General features: G+C 47.5%; 2 protein-coding genes across 3 annotated transcripts in view; one reads left to right on the forward strand and one right to left on the reverse strand.

Moving 5' to 3' along the window:
* Positions 1–438: 438 nt before the first annotated feature.
* LOC128108022 (dual specificity protein phosphatase 13) lies at positions 439–4,971 on the reverse strand. Its single transcript, XM_052734346.1, has 3 exons — positions 3,991–4,971; positions 2,987–3,204; positions 439–1,065 (listed from the first exon to the last, which is right to left on the reverse strand). The coding sequence occupies exons 1-3, from the start codon at positions 4,137–4,139 to the stop codon at positions 866–868; spliced, it is 567 nt and encodes a 188-aa protein (XP_052590306.1). The 5' UTR covers positions 4,140–4,971; the 3' UTR covers positions 439–865.
* Positions 4,972–7,385: 2,414 nt separating this feature from the next.
* Samd8 (sterile alpha motif domain containing 8) overlaps positions 7,386–13,508 on the forward strand; it is a 52,247-nt gene continuing 46,124 nt past the window's right edge. The window contains exon 1 of one of the 2 annotated variants that reach the window (XM_052733581.1): positions 7,386–7,616. In XM_052733581.1, the coding sequence (XP_052589541.1) occupies positions 7,443–7,616 (174 nt within the window). In that variant the 5' untranslated portion in view covers positions 7,386–7,442. Of the gene's footprint in view, positions 7,673–13,508 lie in introns of both variants that reach the window. The other variant, XM_052733582.1, reaches the window with a different exon arrangement.

The raw sequence follows: 13,508 nt of genomic DNA on the forward strand, positions 1-13,508 counted from the left end.
CTCCAGGCTGAGGAAGTGAAGCGACTGGGCATGAGGCAAAAATCTGCTGCTCTGCCATGTTTCTCCTTCCGGCTAGAGGGGAAAGAGGGGGCAGTGAACTCGCCGTCTACACAGGGAACACATGTCTTGGTTACTAACACCAGTGCATTTCAGAGGAAGTGTGTCATGGCCCAGGCTGGCTCTGCTGGGAATTTGCTAAGTCCTACAGGCTCTCAGGAGAGGCTGGGCAGCACCCAGAAGCAGGTAGGAAGGCCTTACCTTCTGCACATAAGGCCTCTAAGCCTAGACCTTCCTTCTTCTTCTTTCTTTTATCCTCTCTCTCTCTCTCTCTCTCTCTCTCTCTCCACTTGTGTTTGAATATTTGAGTATCACAGTGTGTGTGGAAGTCAGAAGACACATTCAGTCATTGATTCCTTGCCTTATTTGAAACAGGGTGTCTTTGGGTTTTTTGCTTGTTTGTTTTTTGTTTTTTCCACTTCATGTGCCAGCTCCAGTAACACCCGGGGATTCTTGTCTCGGTCTCCTATCTCACCAGGCACGACTAGGCTCAGCCTTAGGTAGGTTCTGGAGATTCAAACTCGGGTCCTCGCGCATGTGTGGCAAGTGCTTTTGCCTCCTGAGCCATCTCCCATCTTTCTGTGTTCTCTGGAGAGCTAAAGGATCCAGATGGGAGGATGGCCTGCCAGGCCCTGGATAGGCAAGGGGAGCCCAGCAGCGCGAGAAAGAGAGTGAGTGAGTCCTCACTGCCAGCCACAGGCAGCCTGGCCAACCAGCTTCATCTCAGGCTCCCTCTCCGGGCTCCCAGGTGATTTCTCACTGCCAGCCACACACAGCGTGGCCTCCTTGCCCTTCCTTACCTGGCTCCTTAGCTCTGGCCTGCTCCTCGCAGTTGCTGGTCCAGCTGGCAGAGCTGGCGGAGGAAGCCGCGATTGGGGAAGATCCATCGGCGCTCCCTCACCACAAGGACCGCCTGCTGCAGGGGCAGCCGCTGGTGCAGCATGAGGTAAGCCAGGACCAGTGTGGCAGAGCGGCTCACACCGACCACACAGTGCACTAGCACCTTAGCTGAAGAAGACATGCAGGGGATGGACGCCTTCCCGACAGCCAGCCCACCCAAGGGGGAGGGCCCAAACCCAAATCCCATTCCCCAACCTGTGTTGGGTGTGTTATGGGACCCTGTGTAAGTCCCTCAGCCTTTATGGGCCTCGGTTTCCAGATCTTACAAATGAGTAGACTGACATCTCTCTAGAACTACAGTCCAAACCCTCAACAGGACTTACAAAGCCTTTGAGGCCAGGTGGTGGTGGCACAGGCCTTTAATCCCTGCGCTTAGAAGGCAGAGGCAGGCCGATCTCTGAGTTCGAAGCCAGCCTGCTCTATAGAGCTAGTTCCAGGACAGCCAGAGCTGTCTCGGGGAAAGAAAAACAAAACAAAACAAAAGCTCCTGAGAACTAACCATCCTGCCCATGCACCTCACCTGAATCAGAACCCATTTCAAAACTCAGCTCTACGAACACAGGCAGACTTGGTGTTCCTTGGAGCTGTCATGGCCTCTGATCTTTCCTCTGATCTTGGTCTGACTAGCCTTTACTCATCCACCAAGTCACATCTCAGATGTGGCTTCCTCCATCAGCTTTCCTCACCACTCAAGGTATCACTTGAATCACCAAGTACTTTGTCCTTTCTGCGTGTGGCCTAGAGAAACTACCGTAGTCAGGAAATCCCCGACACCATAGGCCTCTGGATTGGATGTTTGCATCACTCTTCACATTTGCCCTCTCATATCAGCAACGCTCAGAGGACATCCCTGTTTGATTAGCAGGTTCTCCAAGAGCAGGAGCCTTGGCTGACGTAAGTCTGGCTTCCTCGAGTTTAGTTCTTTCCCTGACACGGGCTGAATAATGACTAGGTGGTGGTGGATGAGCAGATGAGGAAAAAATGGTCGTCAAAGTGCTCTGGCTATTACAAAGCACCACGAACCTTACCAAATCCCTCATCACACACAAAAAATGAGGAAATGGAAACCCAGAGCCTGGCTTGCCCACGGTCACCGAGCAAAGGGGCATGGCTGTTTCCCAAGGTGAACATATAGTAAGGGCTCCAGCCTCTCAAGGCCTGTTATACCTGGGTGTTTTGTTTTGTTCATCTGGAGGTACTTTGGGGCAGAATTCTGGGTACCATGTAGCACTCTCCCAGGGCTGCCTGTTGTGGAGTAGGAACTGTGAAGAGAGCGGCTGGGCTGCCAGGAATGCCGAGTTGGGCCTGCGGCGGCAGGTTGTCTCCAGCTGTGCCGGGCCACTTCATTTCTGGCTGCCACATCTGTCACCCTGACTGCTGCTACAGTCCTTGGCTGTTCTCACATGGCCTGGTTGTGTTTTGTGTGCAAACCCAAGGAAAGGGATGGTCCTATGAGGGTGCTGTCAGACCCACATCTAGAACCCGATCCATAAAAGGACATTCTTCCCTGATACAAAATAAAAAGTCTCCAGAACTCTGCTCCTAAAAAAACGAACAAAAAACCCCCCAAAAACCAAAAAAACCCAAAAACAAAAACAAAAAAACAAAACAAAACAGAAGTGTGGCTGCTCCTAATTCATTATGGCCTTGCTATTTGGCCTCAGTTTCTCCATCTTTGTTGTTTGTTTTGTTTTGAGATTGGGCTTCTCTGTGTTGCCCTGGCTGCCCTGGAACTCAATCTGTAGACCGGGCTGGCCTCGAACTCTCAGAGATCCGCCTGCCTCCTAAGTGCTTGGGCTTAAAGGCGTGCTCCACCACTGCCTGGCTAACTTTCTCCATCTGTGAAGCAATGCCATTAGATAAGATGCTCAGGCCTAGAGCAGAGTATTGTTAAAACAACAAAAAAGAGAAACAAACAAACAAAAAAGACAAAAAACTAGGGATGGGAGGATGCTGAGGATCGAGGGGAAATTGGATATCCTCCCCACAAGTGAGCAGAATGGAATATGGACTGGGCCCCAAGTCCTACCCCCAGGCGTGTTGAGGGCACGGTGGATGAAGTCCGCTGCGGAGGAGAAGTAGGTGCTGATGTTGAAATCAGGGAGGTCGTGGGCTGGTACCCCCAGGTAGCTCACACTGCTGCCGTAGTAGTCAGGGCCTCCCTGACAGTAGAGTCCCCCGTGGGCGGCGTTCAGCACGTGGGTAATTCCCAACTTCCACAGCTCAAAGCGGTTATTTGCCGTGGCCCTGGGAAGGGCAGAAAGGGGGCTAGAGGCAGGCTGAGCCTCTGGGTCAGGAAGGAAGCTTTGTTTGATGCCTGATTTGGGGAGGGTAAAGCTGTATGGGTAGAAAGGGAGCTAGAATTCATCTATAGTGAACTGGGTCTGCAGCTTTCCGTCTCAGCCCCAGAGCTTTCTCTTGGTAGGGTTGGTGGGGTGAGGGGGTATGTTTAAATCCCTTTTGCTGTCTCAGGCAGGCCTGCCCCCACCACAGGCAGGAAGAGATTGCTTCAGCCTTGATAACTAGCTGCCCCTCCCTTATTGCCACATGTCTTCTTACTCATTCATATACATCATCTAGAGTCACTTGGTCACCACGTCACACCTGCTACTAATCTACAAATATTTAGAAGTGACACCTTTCTTGATTCATCCTAGGCCAGGCTTCTCCACCCACTCAGTGTCCACAGGAGGCAAGCTGGGCCCAGAACCTATGCTCCGTGTCTACACCATTCCATGTTTCAAACGGTGTTGCTTCCCAGACTGGCCAGTTGTCTAAGAGGTGCCTGAAGACCCCAGGGACTCCCTCAGACCTTCCCAAGAAACAAAACAAAAACACTCAAGCTCCCCCTGCTGTTAGAATCTGGTCATTGACTCGCTCCTGGCGCTTAGGAGTCGGGCGAAAATTCCTGGCCTTGGGGCTGGCTAGCAGCAACCAGTTCTCCTGTTTCCCTCTCTGCCACCTCCTCTGGTAAAGAGTTCAAGGATTGTTTCTCCTTGACTTACTCCTACAACCCTGTCAGCAGCCACTCACGCATCTCCTATGAAAAGGTTGGGCCAGACTTCGTCTACGCGGCTACAAGAGGCTCTCCCGGCCCTCAGGAGCTCTTCCAGCTGCAGGACACTGGGGCAAGGTGTGGCTTCTGCTTTTTCCCCCAGTTTTGGGGTGGCGGCCTCAGCCATGGGCCAGCCTGCCTACCCCTCTGCCATCGGCTCACTCTTCTCTGCCCTCCTGTGTTTCTCCTTCCCAAAGATTGGCAGCGACAGGTGGGACAAAGTGACTCAGCAAGTCCCAGGGGCCTCCCAACGAGGGCAAGGCATCCGATGTCTCTGGTGCCAACTCCCATCCCTAAAGTCTCCGAGAACACGGAATTAGACCCTGTAAGTCACTCTCGGCCTCCATCAGTTTCTTCTGTAAAGTTAAGTAGACACCTGCCCTGGAGAATTGTTTCAAGGGATAAACAAAACAAAAGGTCCACTGTGTCTACCATACCCTTGGTGCTTCGACATAGGTTTAGAGCCCTTGCATAGACTATTAGGTTCTGAAGACAGAGCTAAAGCGCTGAGTGATGACTCTTAGTCTAAGTGGGCTACAAACTGCATGGGAGCCTGATGTCTGTTGATTGGAGCCTTTAGATTGTGTGGAACACTCGCAAAATTGTCTGAGTTGTGGGGTCAGAGGAACTTAGAGAGACGTGGAGGAAAAGTGTCTGAAGTGTGCCCAGAAAGTTCATGGAGGATCTGAATGATGGATGGTCCTATAATGAAGATAGCTGATTTGTTGTTGTTGTTGTTTTGCTTTGTTTTTTGAGACAGGCTTTCTCTATGCAATAGCCCTGGCTGTCCTGGAACTTGTTCTGTAGATCAGGCTGGCCTCGAACTCACAGAGCTCCACCTGCCTCTGCCTCCCGAATACTGTACCATCACATCCGGCAAAAGATTTATTATTTTTACAACTTAAAATATTTTATTGGTACTGGAGAGATGGCCCAGTGGTTAAGAACACAGACATACATGCAGGCAAACACTTATGCATATAAAAAAATAAAAGAAGTTTCGAAATTATTTTGTTTGAGTGCCTGCATATGTGTGTGTGAGTCACGTGCATTCAGTGCTTCCTGTGGCCAGAAGAGAGTGTGGAGTCCCCTGGAATTAGAGCTCGAGGTGGTTGTGAGGTGTAATGTGGGTGCAGGGGATTGAACCTTATCGGGGACTATGGGGGTCCAGCCCCTCGATAGTCCCCTCCCAGGGTCTGGGAAGAATCTACAACCACCTGATAATTAATCTTTGATGAGAAGAAATGAATCTATGTACACGAAACTCCTTAGTCCATATACTTTATTATTCTGTGTCAGTTACAAGTTTTTATTCTGCTCTCATATTTAGCTCATTTCTAGCCTGATTTCTCTCTACACTTGTCTGCGGTCCCCTCTAGGTTCTATCTTAATCCCCTCAACTAGTTCTGCCCCTTCTAGGTTCTCATCCACCTTCCCATATCATCTCCTTTGCCATCTCCTTCTCTCTCCTCATCTCGTTCTTCATCATCTTGTTCTTCCCCATCTGGCTCTTCCTCATCTTCCATCTCGTTCCTCTAGTACTCTCTTCTAGCCCTTCAATCTAGTTCTTCCCCATCTCAGTTTGTTCTTCTCAAGTTCTTACCCATCTAGTTCTTCCATTCTCTTTTCTCTTCTCCCTCCTGTGCCCTGGAAGTCCCGGTATATAAAGGGAGGGTCCGAGCTAAATTGTATAAAGCTATTACTTAACGTCCACCTCTCCTAGGCGGTGTTTCCTTGTCGAATTTACCGTAAGTCAGGAGACTTGTATGTGGGCTGTTATCATTGTTAGTCCTCGGAAGTTGGGGCCCACCTGGGTGGTGTCTCCTTGTGGAATTTAAGTCAGGAGACTTGCAGGTGGGCTGTTATCACTGTTATCCTCGGAAGTTGGGCTCCCACCTGGGTGGTGTTTCCTGTAGTCCTTGAAAGTGGCCAAGGGAGATATCTGATTCCAGAGAAAGCCTTTCCCCGAGGCTGTTCTTCAAATACCTGGAATGTGTATGTCCAGAGAGTGATCAGTCCACACTGTTAGCCCTTCTTAGGGAAAAGTCAATTGGGAAAACTATGAAGGCACACATGATTTTCATAACAGAATACAGCTGATATATAACAAGCCAAGTAACACCAAAAACTCCTTGGGATTTGGCTTCCTCTGGAGGAATTCCCTGATCCCTCCAGGTAGTGACTTTGCCATAACCAGTTGAGTTCTTATGATATATTCCTGCGGCCTGCAGCAGAACCTGGGTCTCCTGCAAGAGCAGCAAGAAGTGCTCTAATCACTGAACTACCTCTCTCTCTCTCTCTCTCTCTCTCTCTCTCTCTCTCTCTCTCTCTCTCTCTCTCTCTCTCTCTCTCTCTCTCTCTGTTCGAGACAGGGTTTCTCTGTAGCTTTGGAGCCTGTCCTGGACTAGCTCTGCAGACCAGGCTGGCCTCAAACTCAGAGATCCACTTGCCTCTGCCTCCCGAGTGCTGGGATTACAGGCGTGCGCCACCACCGCCGGCTGAACTACATCTCTACCCCCATCAGAAACATTTTGAGGATGGAAGAGTCCTTTGCCTACAAGGGCTGCGGGGAGATGAGATGTCTTGCCCTGTCTCGTGTGGCTTCATGAAGACCGTGAAGGGTATGAGGGCACTGAGCAGATTCTTGGCTACCCCTGCTATTAAGAGTCTAGCTTGGGGTTGGGGATTTAGCTCAGTGGTAGAGCACTTGCCTAGCAATCGCAAAGCCCTGGGTTCAGTCCTCAGCTCCGGGGGGCGGGGGTGGAACTGGACCTAGAATTCAAGCTGCAGATGGCTTTGGTCGTGGTTTCTGCCAGTCCTAGTCTTGGGTGAGAAGCGGGTGTTCTGTTAGGGCAGGGTATAGTAGTGCAGTGAAGAACACACGTTCTGACGACAGTCTGGTGTTGGAATACCAGCTTGGATACATATTAACTGTGCTATGTCAGGCTACAATGTTTCTTGGCCCTTCTGTGTGTGTGAGATCTACTTTTCAGAGTTGAAACACCGATTGGCATTGTAGTCTCTAGCACAGACACAGTCAGAATAAAGTAGCAATAAATGGGGTTACTTGGGGATTCAGAGTTGAAACACCGATTGGCATTATAGTCTCTAGCACAGAGACAGTCAGAATAAAGTGGCAATAAATGGCGTTACTTGGGGATTGGCTGAAGAGGAGCCTGCCCCTTCAAAGGTCTCAGAATAGCCTCTTCCTAGGCCCCTACCTCAGTTAGTAATACATTAGGAACTCTTGCATCCTTGGCTGCCTATACTTGGACCTGACGCATGCGCTCTCCCTCCCTCCTGGGTTTTTTTCCCCCTCCGTTTCCTTCCGGTTTTGGCCCCGCCCCTTCTCCGATAGCGCCCCGCCCCCCGAAGCAGTTCCGGTTCGGCTGGCCGCGGCTGGCGGCGCGGCGCCGACGGGGCCGGAGCGATGCCCGCGCGTAGTCGAGCTGGCTCCCGCCTGCGCTCCGGCTCCCCTCCCCGGGCTCTGCGTCTGCCGCTCGAGGCGCTGCGCTCCGCCGACGCACCGAGGACCCCGGACTCCGACGGCGCCCCGGACACCGGCTCCGAGCTGGGTCCGGGCAGCTCGGCTCCCACCGCGGAGGTGAGCGGACTCCGAGGCTGAGGAGAGGGGAGATTGGGGGGCACCTGCAGCCGAGGGTGAGTGGAGAGCCGGGGGCTCTAAGGGCCGCGGGGAGACGGTTGGGGGAGCCGGGGGAGGCCGCTCTGGAATGGAATCCGGAGGAAATCGGGCTTGAGCTGACCTGCGGGCAAACGAGGGGCGAGGCGCAGGGGCTGGGCCCTTGCAGCCCAGCTGGTGAAGGAGGGACATGTGAGGGGTCCCCGGAATCCGGACCCGGGGGAGGAGGTGCCCTGGGCTGTGGCCGTGGAGAGGAGAGATGGGAAGAGCTGGCCCCGGGCCGCCTGAAACCGGCGCGAGGGCAAGGCAGTCGGGTGGGGACTGACAGCCACCTGACCCGATGGGAATGGTGGCTTTGAAGGGCCGGAGTTAAGGTTGACTGGAAAGAGGGAGGGGTCGGATGGAAAGTCTCTTGGCCTAAAGGTTAGAGAGAAAAAGTCCAGGAAGAAAAAGGAGCCCTTGGGGGATCTAATTTAGGGCCTTGGCTTTTTTACAGGTAAGTGTCTTTCAAAGCGTCAAAGATCTCTGGGTAGTGGATGTGGGCTATAGAGCTTTCTTGTTTGTGATCCTTTTAAGAATCTGGAGTGTGGGGAGCGGGGGATGCATCACTGATTCGCGTCCAGGGACTGGGGGAGGCGAATGGAGAGGAAGTGATGTTTGAAGAGGGTAGTGATTTCTGAAAATAAAGATGTCACTCAGATTTCTTCTGACGCGAGTGGTTTATTCTTTTTCTTTGTGCTTCGTTCTTAAGGTCTAGACGTCGGGCAAGTTTAAATCTTAAGAAAGGGTTTAATACATTACCTTTCAGTTTTAAAAATTAAACCTGCAAGAGGTTTTTGGACGCTTGGATTTTACAGATAATTCAGTGAGAATTATTAACACCTGTGTACGGTTTGAATTGATCTGCATATTGGCCACAGGGTGGAAATATGGTCCGTGAAAATTCCAGGGTTAAGAGGGCATACACCAAAAGTCCAGGAACCTACAAGATCTTCCCATTGGTAACTCCAGGATTGGGGTTCCCTTGTTAAAAAAAAAAATTGAGAGGTAATTTTGACAGCTTTTTCAGGACCGGTATTCTACTGTTATTTTGCAGATTTTTTGCATGAATGGTATTTCTTCTGTAGTGCTCTAGAAAAATAAGGGTAGTAAGGGAAGGTTATTTCTGGCAGCTGATGAAAGGGACAGTGAGCACACAGGTGCTTTTTCTAGAAGACATAGTACCAAAGCCATAATTCTGCCAGAGAAGTATTGATCCCAAAATTTGTGTTCACTTTAATAGAAATGGGAAATGGTAATGTGACTCCGTGGAACCTTTGACTCTAACTGAGGCTTGTGTTTTACTTTCGTGGCTCCTCAGATAGGTTGTTGGACATTTCCAACCCAGTTTTTAGTTATTTTCCACTCCAAACAAGCATCTACTGCTGACAGCAGCAAGCTTCTAAATGGGTCTACATAAATGGACTGTATATCATACCATTGAAGGCTCAGTGGAATCATAATTTCCTCAAAGAATAGGTGAATTCTTAGTTTTGCTCTTTTGAGGCTGTCAGAAGGTAGACTTCTTTAGTCAAGACGATCTTTAGATGAAGGATTTTATGTAGTGTTACTGTTTTATGTTTCTGCTTTTCCTGACAGACAGGGAACTTTCATCATATTAGCTCTGGTCTTTTTTTGGAAGCATTCTTAGTGTGACACAGGCTAGCCTTTAACTCATGATTCTCCCGTGTCAGCCTCCTGAGCGTTGTGGATTACAGACATGCACTACCTCACCCAGCCAAATTTAGCTGAGTAAAATTTTTGATGTATGAAAATTTGCTGAACTCAACTGAAATAAAAGAATTCTCTGCTAAGGTAACATCGTAATGTTATTATGGCATGAAAGAGAGAAACTGTTAGATGGAGTTACAAAATTAATAGGTTAGGATACCTAATGATGACTGTGTTTTCATTTCCGTTTATCAATTCTCACAGTCACAGTAAAGAAAATCAGTTTGATGGTAAAGTAGATACTCTAAGGCTGAAGGAGCCTTCACTACTGCGGGACAGAGTTGGCAGGTGCAATCAGGACAATGATTTCAACAGCATTCTCATTCTGCCAAGTTACTGTTCGTGCTACACAGTTGCCTGTAAATATGTTTATTTCATTGTCAAGTCTTCAGTACTTTAAAACTTTGCTTTTTCTTAACAAGCATAGGATTAAAAAAAAAAATCATAGGAACCTGCAATGCAAAGCAGTTGCAGAGACGCAGAAGCAGTTCCTACTCTGCAGACTCCAGTCTCTTGGTAGTGCCTTTTCTAGGGTGCCTGTGTACCACCTCTGACCAGCAGGACATGGGGAAGTGCGTCTGGCCCCTGGTTTCATCAGTATCCTCTTGGCTGCATCCCAGTTCTGAGACATGTTTATATTGCTGTCCTGAGCATGCACTTCATACTCAAGAGTTCTCGTGTGTCAAAGGAGCACAAATCTTGTCTGGCTTCATCATTTAAAAAGACATTGTCATGACTTTTCTCATAGCTAGAATTGAACAGTTTTTGAGAAACTGTTAAATCCAGTTGTTCTGATGGATGCAGTTATTATTTTGTCTTAGAAAAAGGCCACATTAAGCTGTAACTTAGTGGCAGAGCATTTGCCTAGCATTCCAGAGGCTCTGGGTTCAATCCCCAATCCCAAGCAGTTGGAGGAAGAGGGCCCTATTCACTAGCTTGTTAAAAATCTTTTAAGATTTTTGCTTCCCAGCCCGATGTGATATGTGATATTTATTAGTGGTTGTAACTAGCATGGCCATTAGCTTAAAAGATGTCTTTTCTGGCCGGGCGATGGTGGTGCATGCCTTTAATCCCAGCACTCAGGAGGCAGAGGCATGCGGATCTCTGTGAGTTCGAGGCCAGCCTGGGCTACAGAGTGAGTTCCAGGACTGCCTCCAAAGCTACACAGAGAAACCCTGTCTTGAAAAACCAAAAAAAAAAAAAAAAAGAAAAAAAAAAGAAAAAAGTTTTTTCTGTCTTCTAATTCATTTTTTTAAGGTTAACTAGTACATTTTCATAGTATGTAGTAGATTATGAAGTCTTGGTCCAGATTATTATTTTCTGTTACGTTGACTAGATTTGGGATAGGACATACAAAAATAAAGATTTTAATCTGGGCGTAGTGGTTTATACTTGTGATCCCAGGCCGGCACTCAGGACAAAGTAAGAGGCTCAGGAGTCAAGGCCAGCCTCATCCCTCTCTTAAAAGTGTGTGTGAGGCAATTGGTAGTTCAGTTGATAGAGTTTTTGCCTAGTGTGCTGGAAGCCTGAGTTCAGTTGCCAGTATAAAAAAATAAAAATAAAAGGCTTGACCTGTCAGTATGTCCAGCTGGCAGCCCAGCTATACTTCTTAGACTAAGAATTAGGGTTTCACAACTTTACTAGTGTGCTGTGGCATGGTGCCAGGTCAGGGGCCTTTCACTAAGTTGCCCACTAAATTCTGATGGATATGCAAACACTTTTGGTATAGCCTAGGCTATAAACTAGCCATTGTTGTCTGTTACATCTTTACTCATTAAGCTCAGTTCTGTATGTGGATAGAATTAGATGCAACTCAATAGTGGGAGCTTTGATTTAAAGTTATGATGAAGCCAGATAAGATTTGTGTTCCTTTGACACACGAGAACTCTTGAGTATGAAGTGCATGCTCAGGACAGCAATATAAACATGTCTCAGAACTGGGATGCAGCCAAGAGGATGCTGATGAAACCAGGGGCCAGACGCACTTCCCCGTGTCCTGCTGGTCAGAGGTGGTACGCAGGCACCCTAGAAAAGGCACTACCAAGAGACTGGAGTCTGCAGAGTAGGAACTGCTTCTGCGTCTCTGCAACTGCTTTGCATTGCAGGTTCCTGTGAAATGTTTTAGAAAAAAACGTCCTGTGCTTGTTAAGAAAAAGCAAAATATCTTTGGATAAATTTAGAGAGAAAAATTTTTATATGCTCACTGAAAGTGTTGCTAGAATAGGAAAAAAGCTGGAAAGTCAAATTACTGTTACAGAGCTGTTAATCATGAAATTTAGATAGAAATGCCCAAAGTAAGGTATAGTTTATGCTTTTTTGCTTTTATAAGTTTGTGTTAGGTTTTTGTTTATGGATATGCAAATTGATATAATTTGTGTCTGTTGAGTGCATATTACATAGACTGTATTCGATTAAATTGGAGTTGGGCTTATTTTAGCTTGAGTGTAGTTTTTAAGAAACATTATTATTTATTTATGGGAGTGTCACCTAAGCCATGGCACCTATGTGGAGGTCAAGAGGTAACTTGAATGAGTCCGTTCTCTTCTTCCACCATGTGGGTCCCAAGGGTCATCAGATCTGGCAGCTGGTACCTTTGCCCACAACCACCTCACCGGTCCACAGTGGTTTTGTTTGTGTGTTTTGGTTAATAAATACTATGAATTAATTTTTCCTGAATAATTTGCGACAGCTGAAAGAACAGAAATAGCATTTCTAGCAAGCAGTTCCTGTGTCAGATTCAGCACTCAGATCTTGTTTGTAATATTTGGAAAATTGTCACCTTACAAATGACATCACTGTCCCTATAAGAATAACACAGTGTCTCTAAGAGTACCCAAGCACATAAGAGAACACTACTCTTCCTTTGTTGTTCCAAAGAAGACCAGCCATGTCACCTCTAGCCTTCAGTCTTTTAGCTCTAGCTCTACCGTGTATGTACACAGCCAAGAAAGACTTAAAAAATAAGCCATGGGGTACCAGGAAAGTATGCAGGGTAAGAGGACAGCTAGAAGACGGGTAATTGTGCACACTTTCCCAAGGAATGTATGTAGAACCAAACAGTAGCCTAGTAGTACTACATGAATTGAAAAGCTATATGGCACTGGGCGAGGGTGGTGCACACCTTTAATCCCAGCACCCGGGAGGCAGAGGCAGGTGAATCTGTGAGTTTGAGGCCAGCCTGGGCTACAGAGAGAGTTCCAGGATAGCCAAGGATACACAGAGAAACCCTGTCCCAAAAAAACCAAAAAGAAAAGAAAAGCTATATGGCTATTCTCCTTTTAAAATGTTTTTATTATTATTATTATTATTATTATTATTATTAAATTTGTTTTTTTGACAGTTTCACACATGAGTATAGCACATTCTGTCAATTTACCATCACCCTGTCTTCCCTCACTCACAGGTTCCTCAAGTTGCAGTTGTAAGATGTAATTTCCCTAAGGAGCATTGTGTTAAATGCTAGGGATCCGGTTTGGGCCTTCTGCAAGCCAGGCAAACATCCTACCAGGAAAGTGGAATTTTCCCAGCCCTGGAAATGTATTAACCTTGTTTATAATTTATTTTCTCAATCTACCCCCCCCCCCCCCCCACACACACACACACACACTCCAACCCTCTTCGTCTCTCCCTTTTGAAACAAGGTCTTACTCTCAGGTACTGGGATTAAAGGAATGCTCTGCCACACATAGCCTAGTCTTGCTCATAATTTCTTTTTTATTCAAGACAGGGTTTCTCTTTGTAGCCCTAACTGTCCTGGACCTCCCTCTGTAGACCAGGCTGGCCTTGAACTCTGGGATGAAAGGTGTGTGCCACCACTGCCTGGTCCATTCATAATATTTAAGACTCTTCACCCTTTATTGTTCTGCCTTGAGGTATGGAGATCTCGAGATCTCTCTCTCTCTCTCTCTCTCTCTCTCTCTCTCTCTCTCTCTCTCGTTTTTTGTTTTTTGTTTTTTGTTTTTTTTTTAGTTTTTGCAACACCACTTAGAAACAAAAAAATTTAAAAACTTGTATTGATTATCAAATTAGTAATTTTCTAAAACATCATTCTGTGTTTATGTTTCTTCAGTGGTTCTCAACCTTCCT

The sequence above is a fragment of the Peromyscus californicus genome, unplaced genomic scaffold (genome assembly GCF_007827085.1).
Source record: "Peromyscus californicus insignis strain IS unplaced genomic scaffold, ASM782708v3 Scaffold_12__1_contigs__length_115047231, whole genome shotgun sequence".
Taxonomy (NCBI): Eukaryota; Metazoa; Chordata; class Mammalia; order Rodentia; family Cricetidae; genus Peromyscus; species Peromyscus californicus.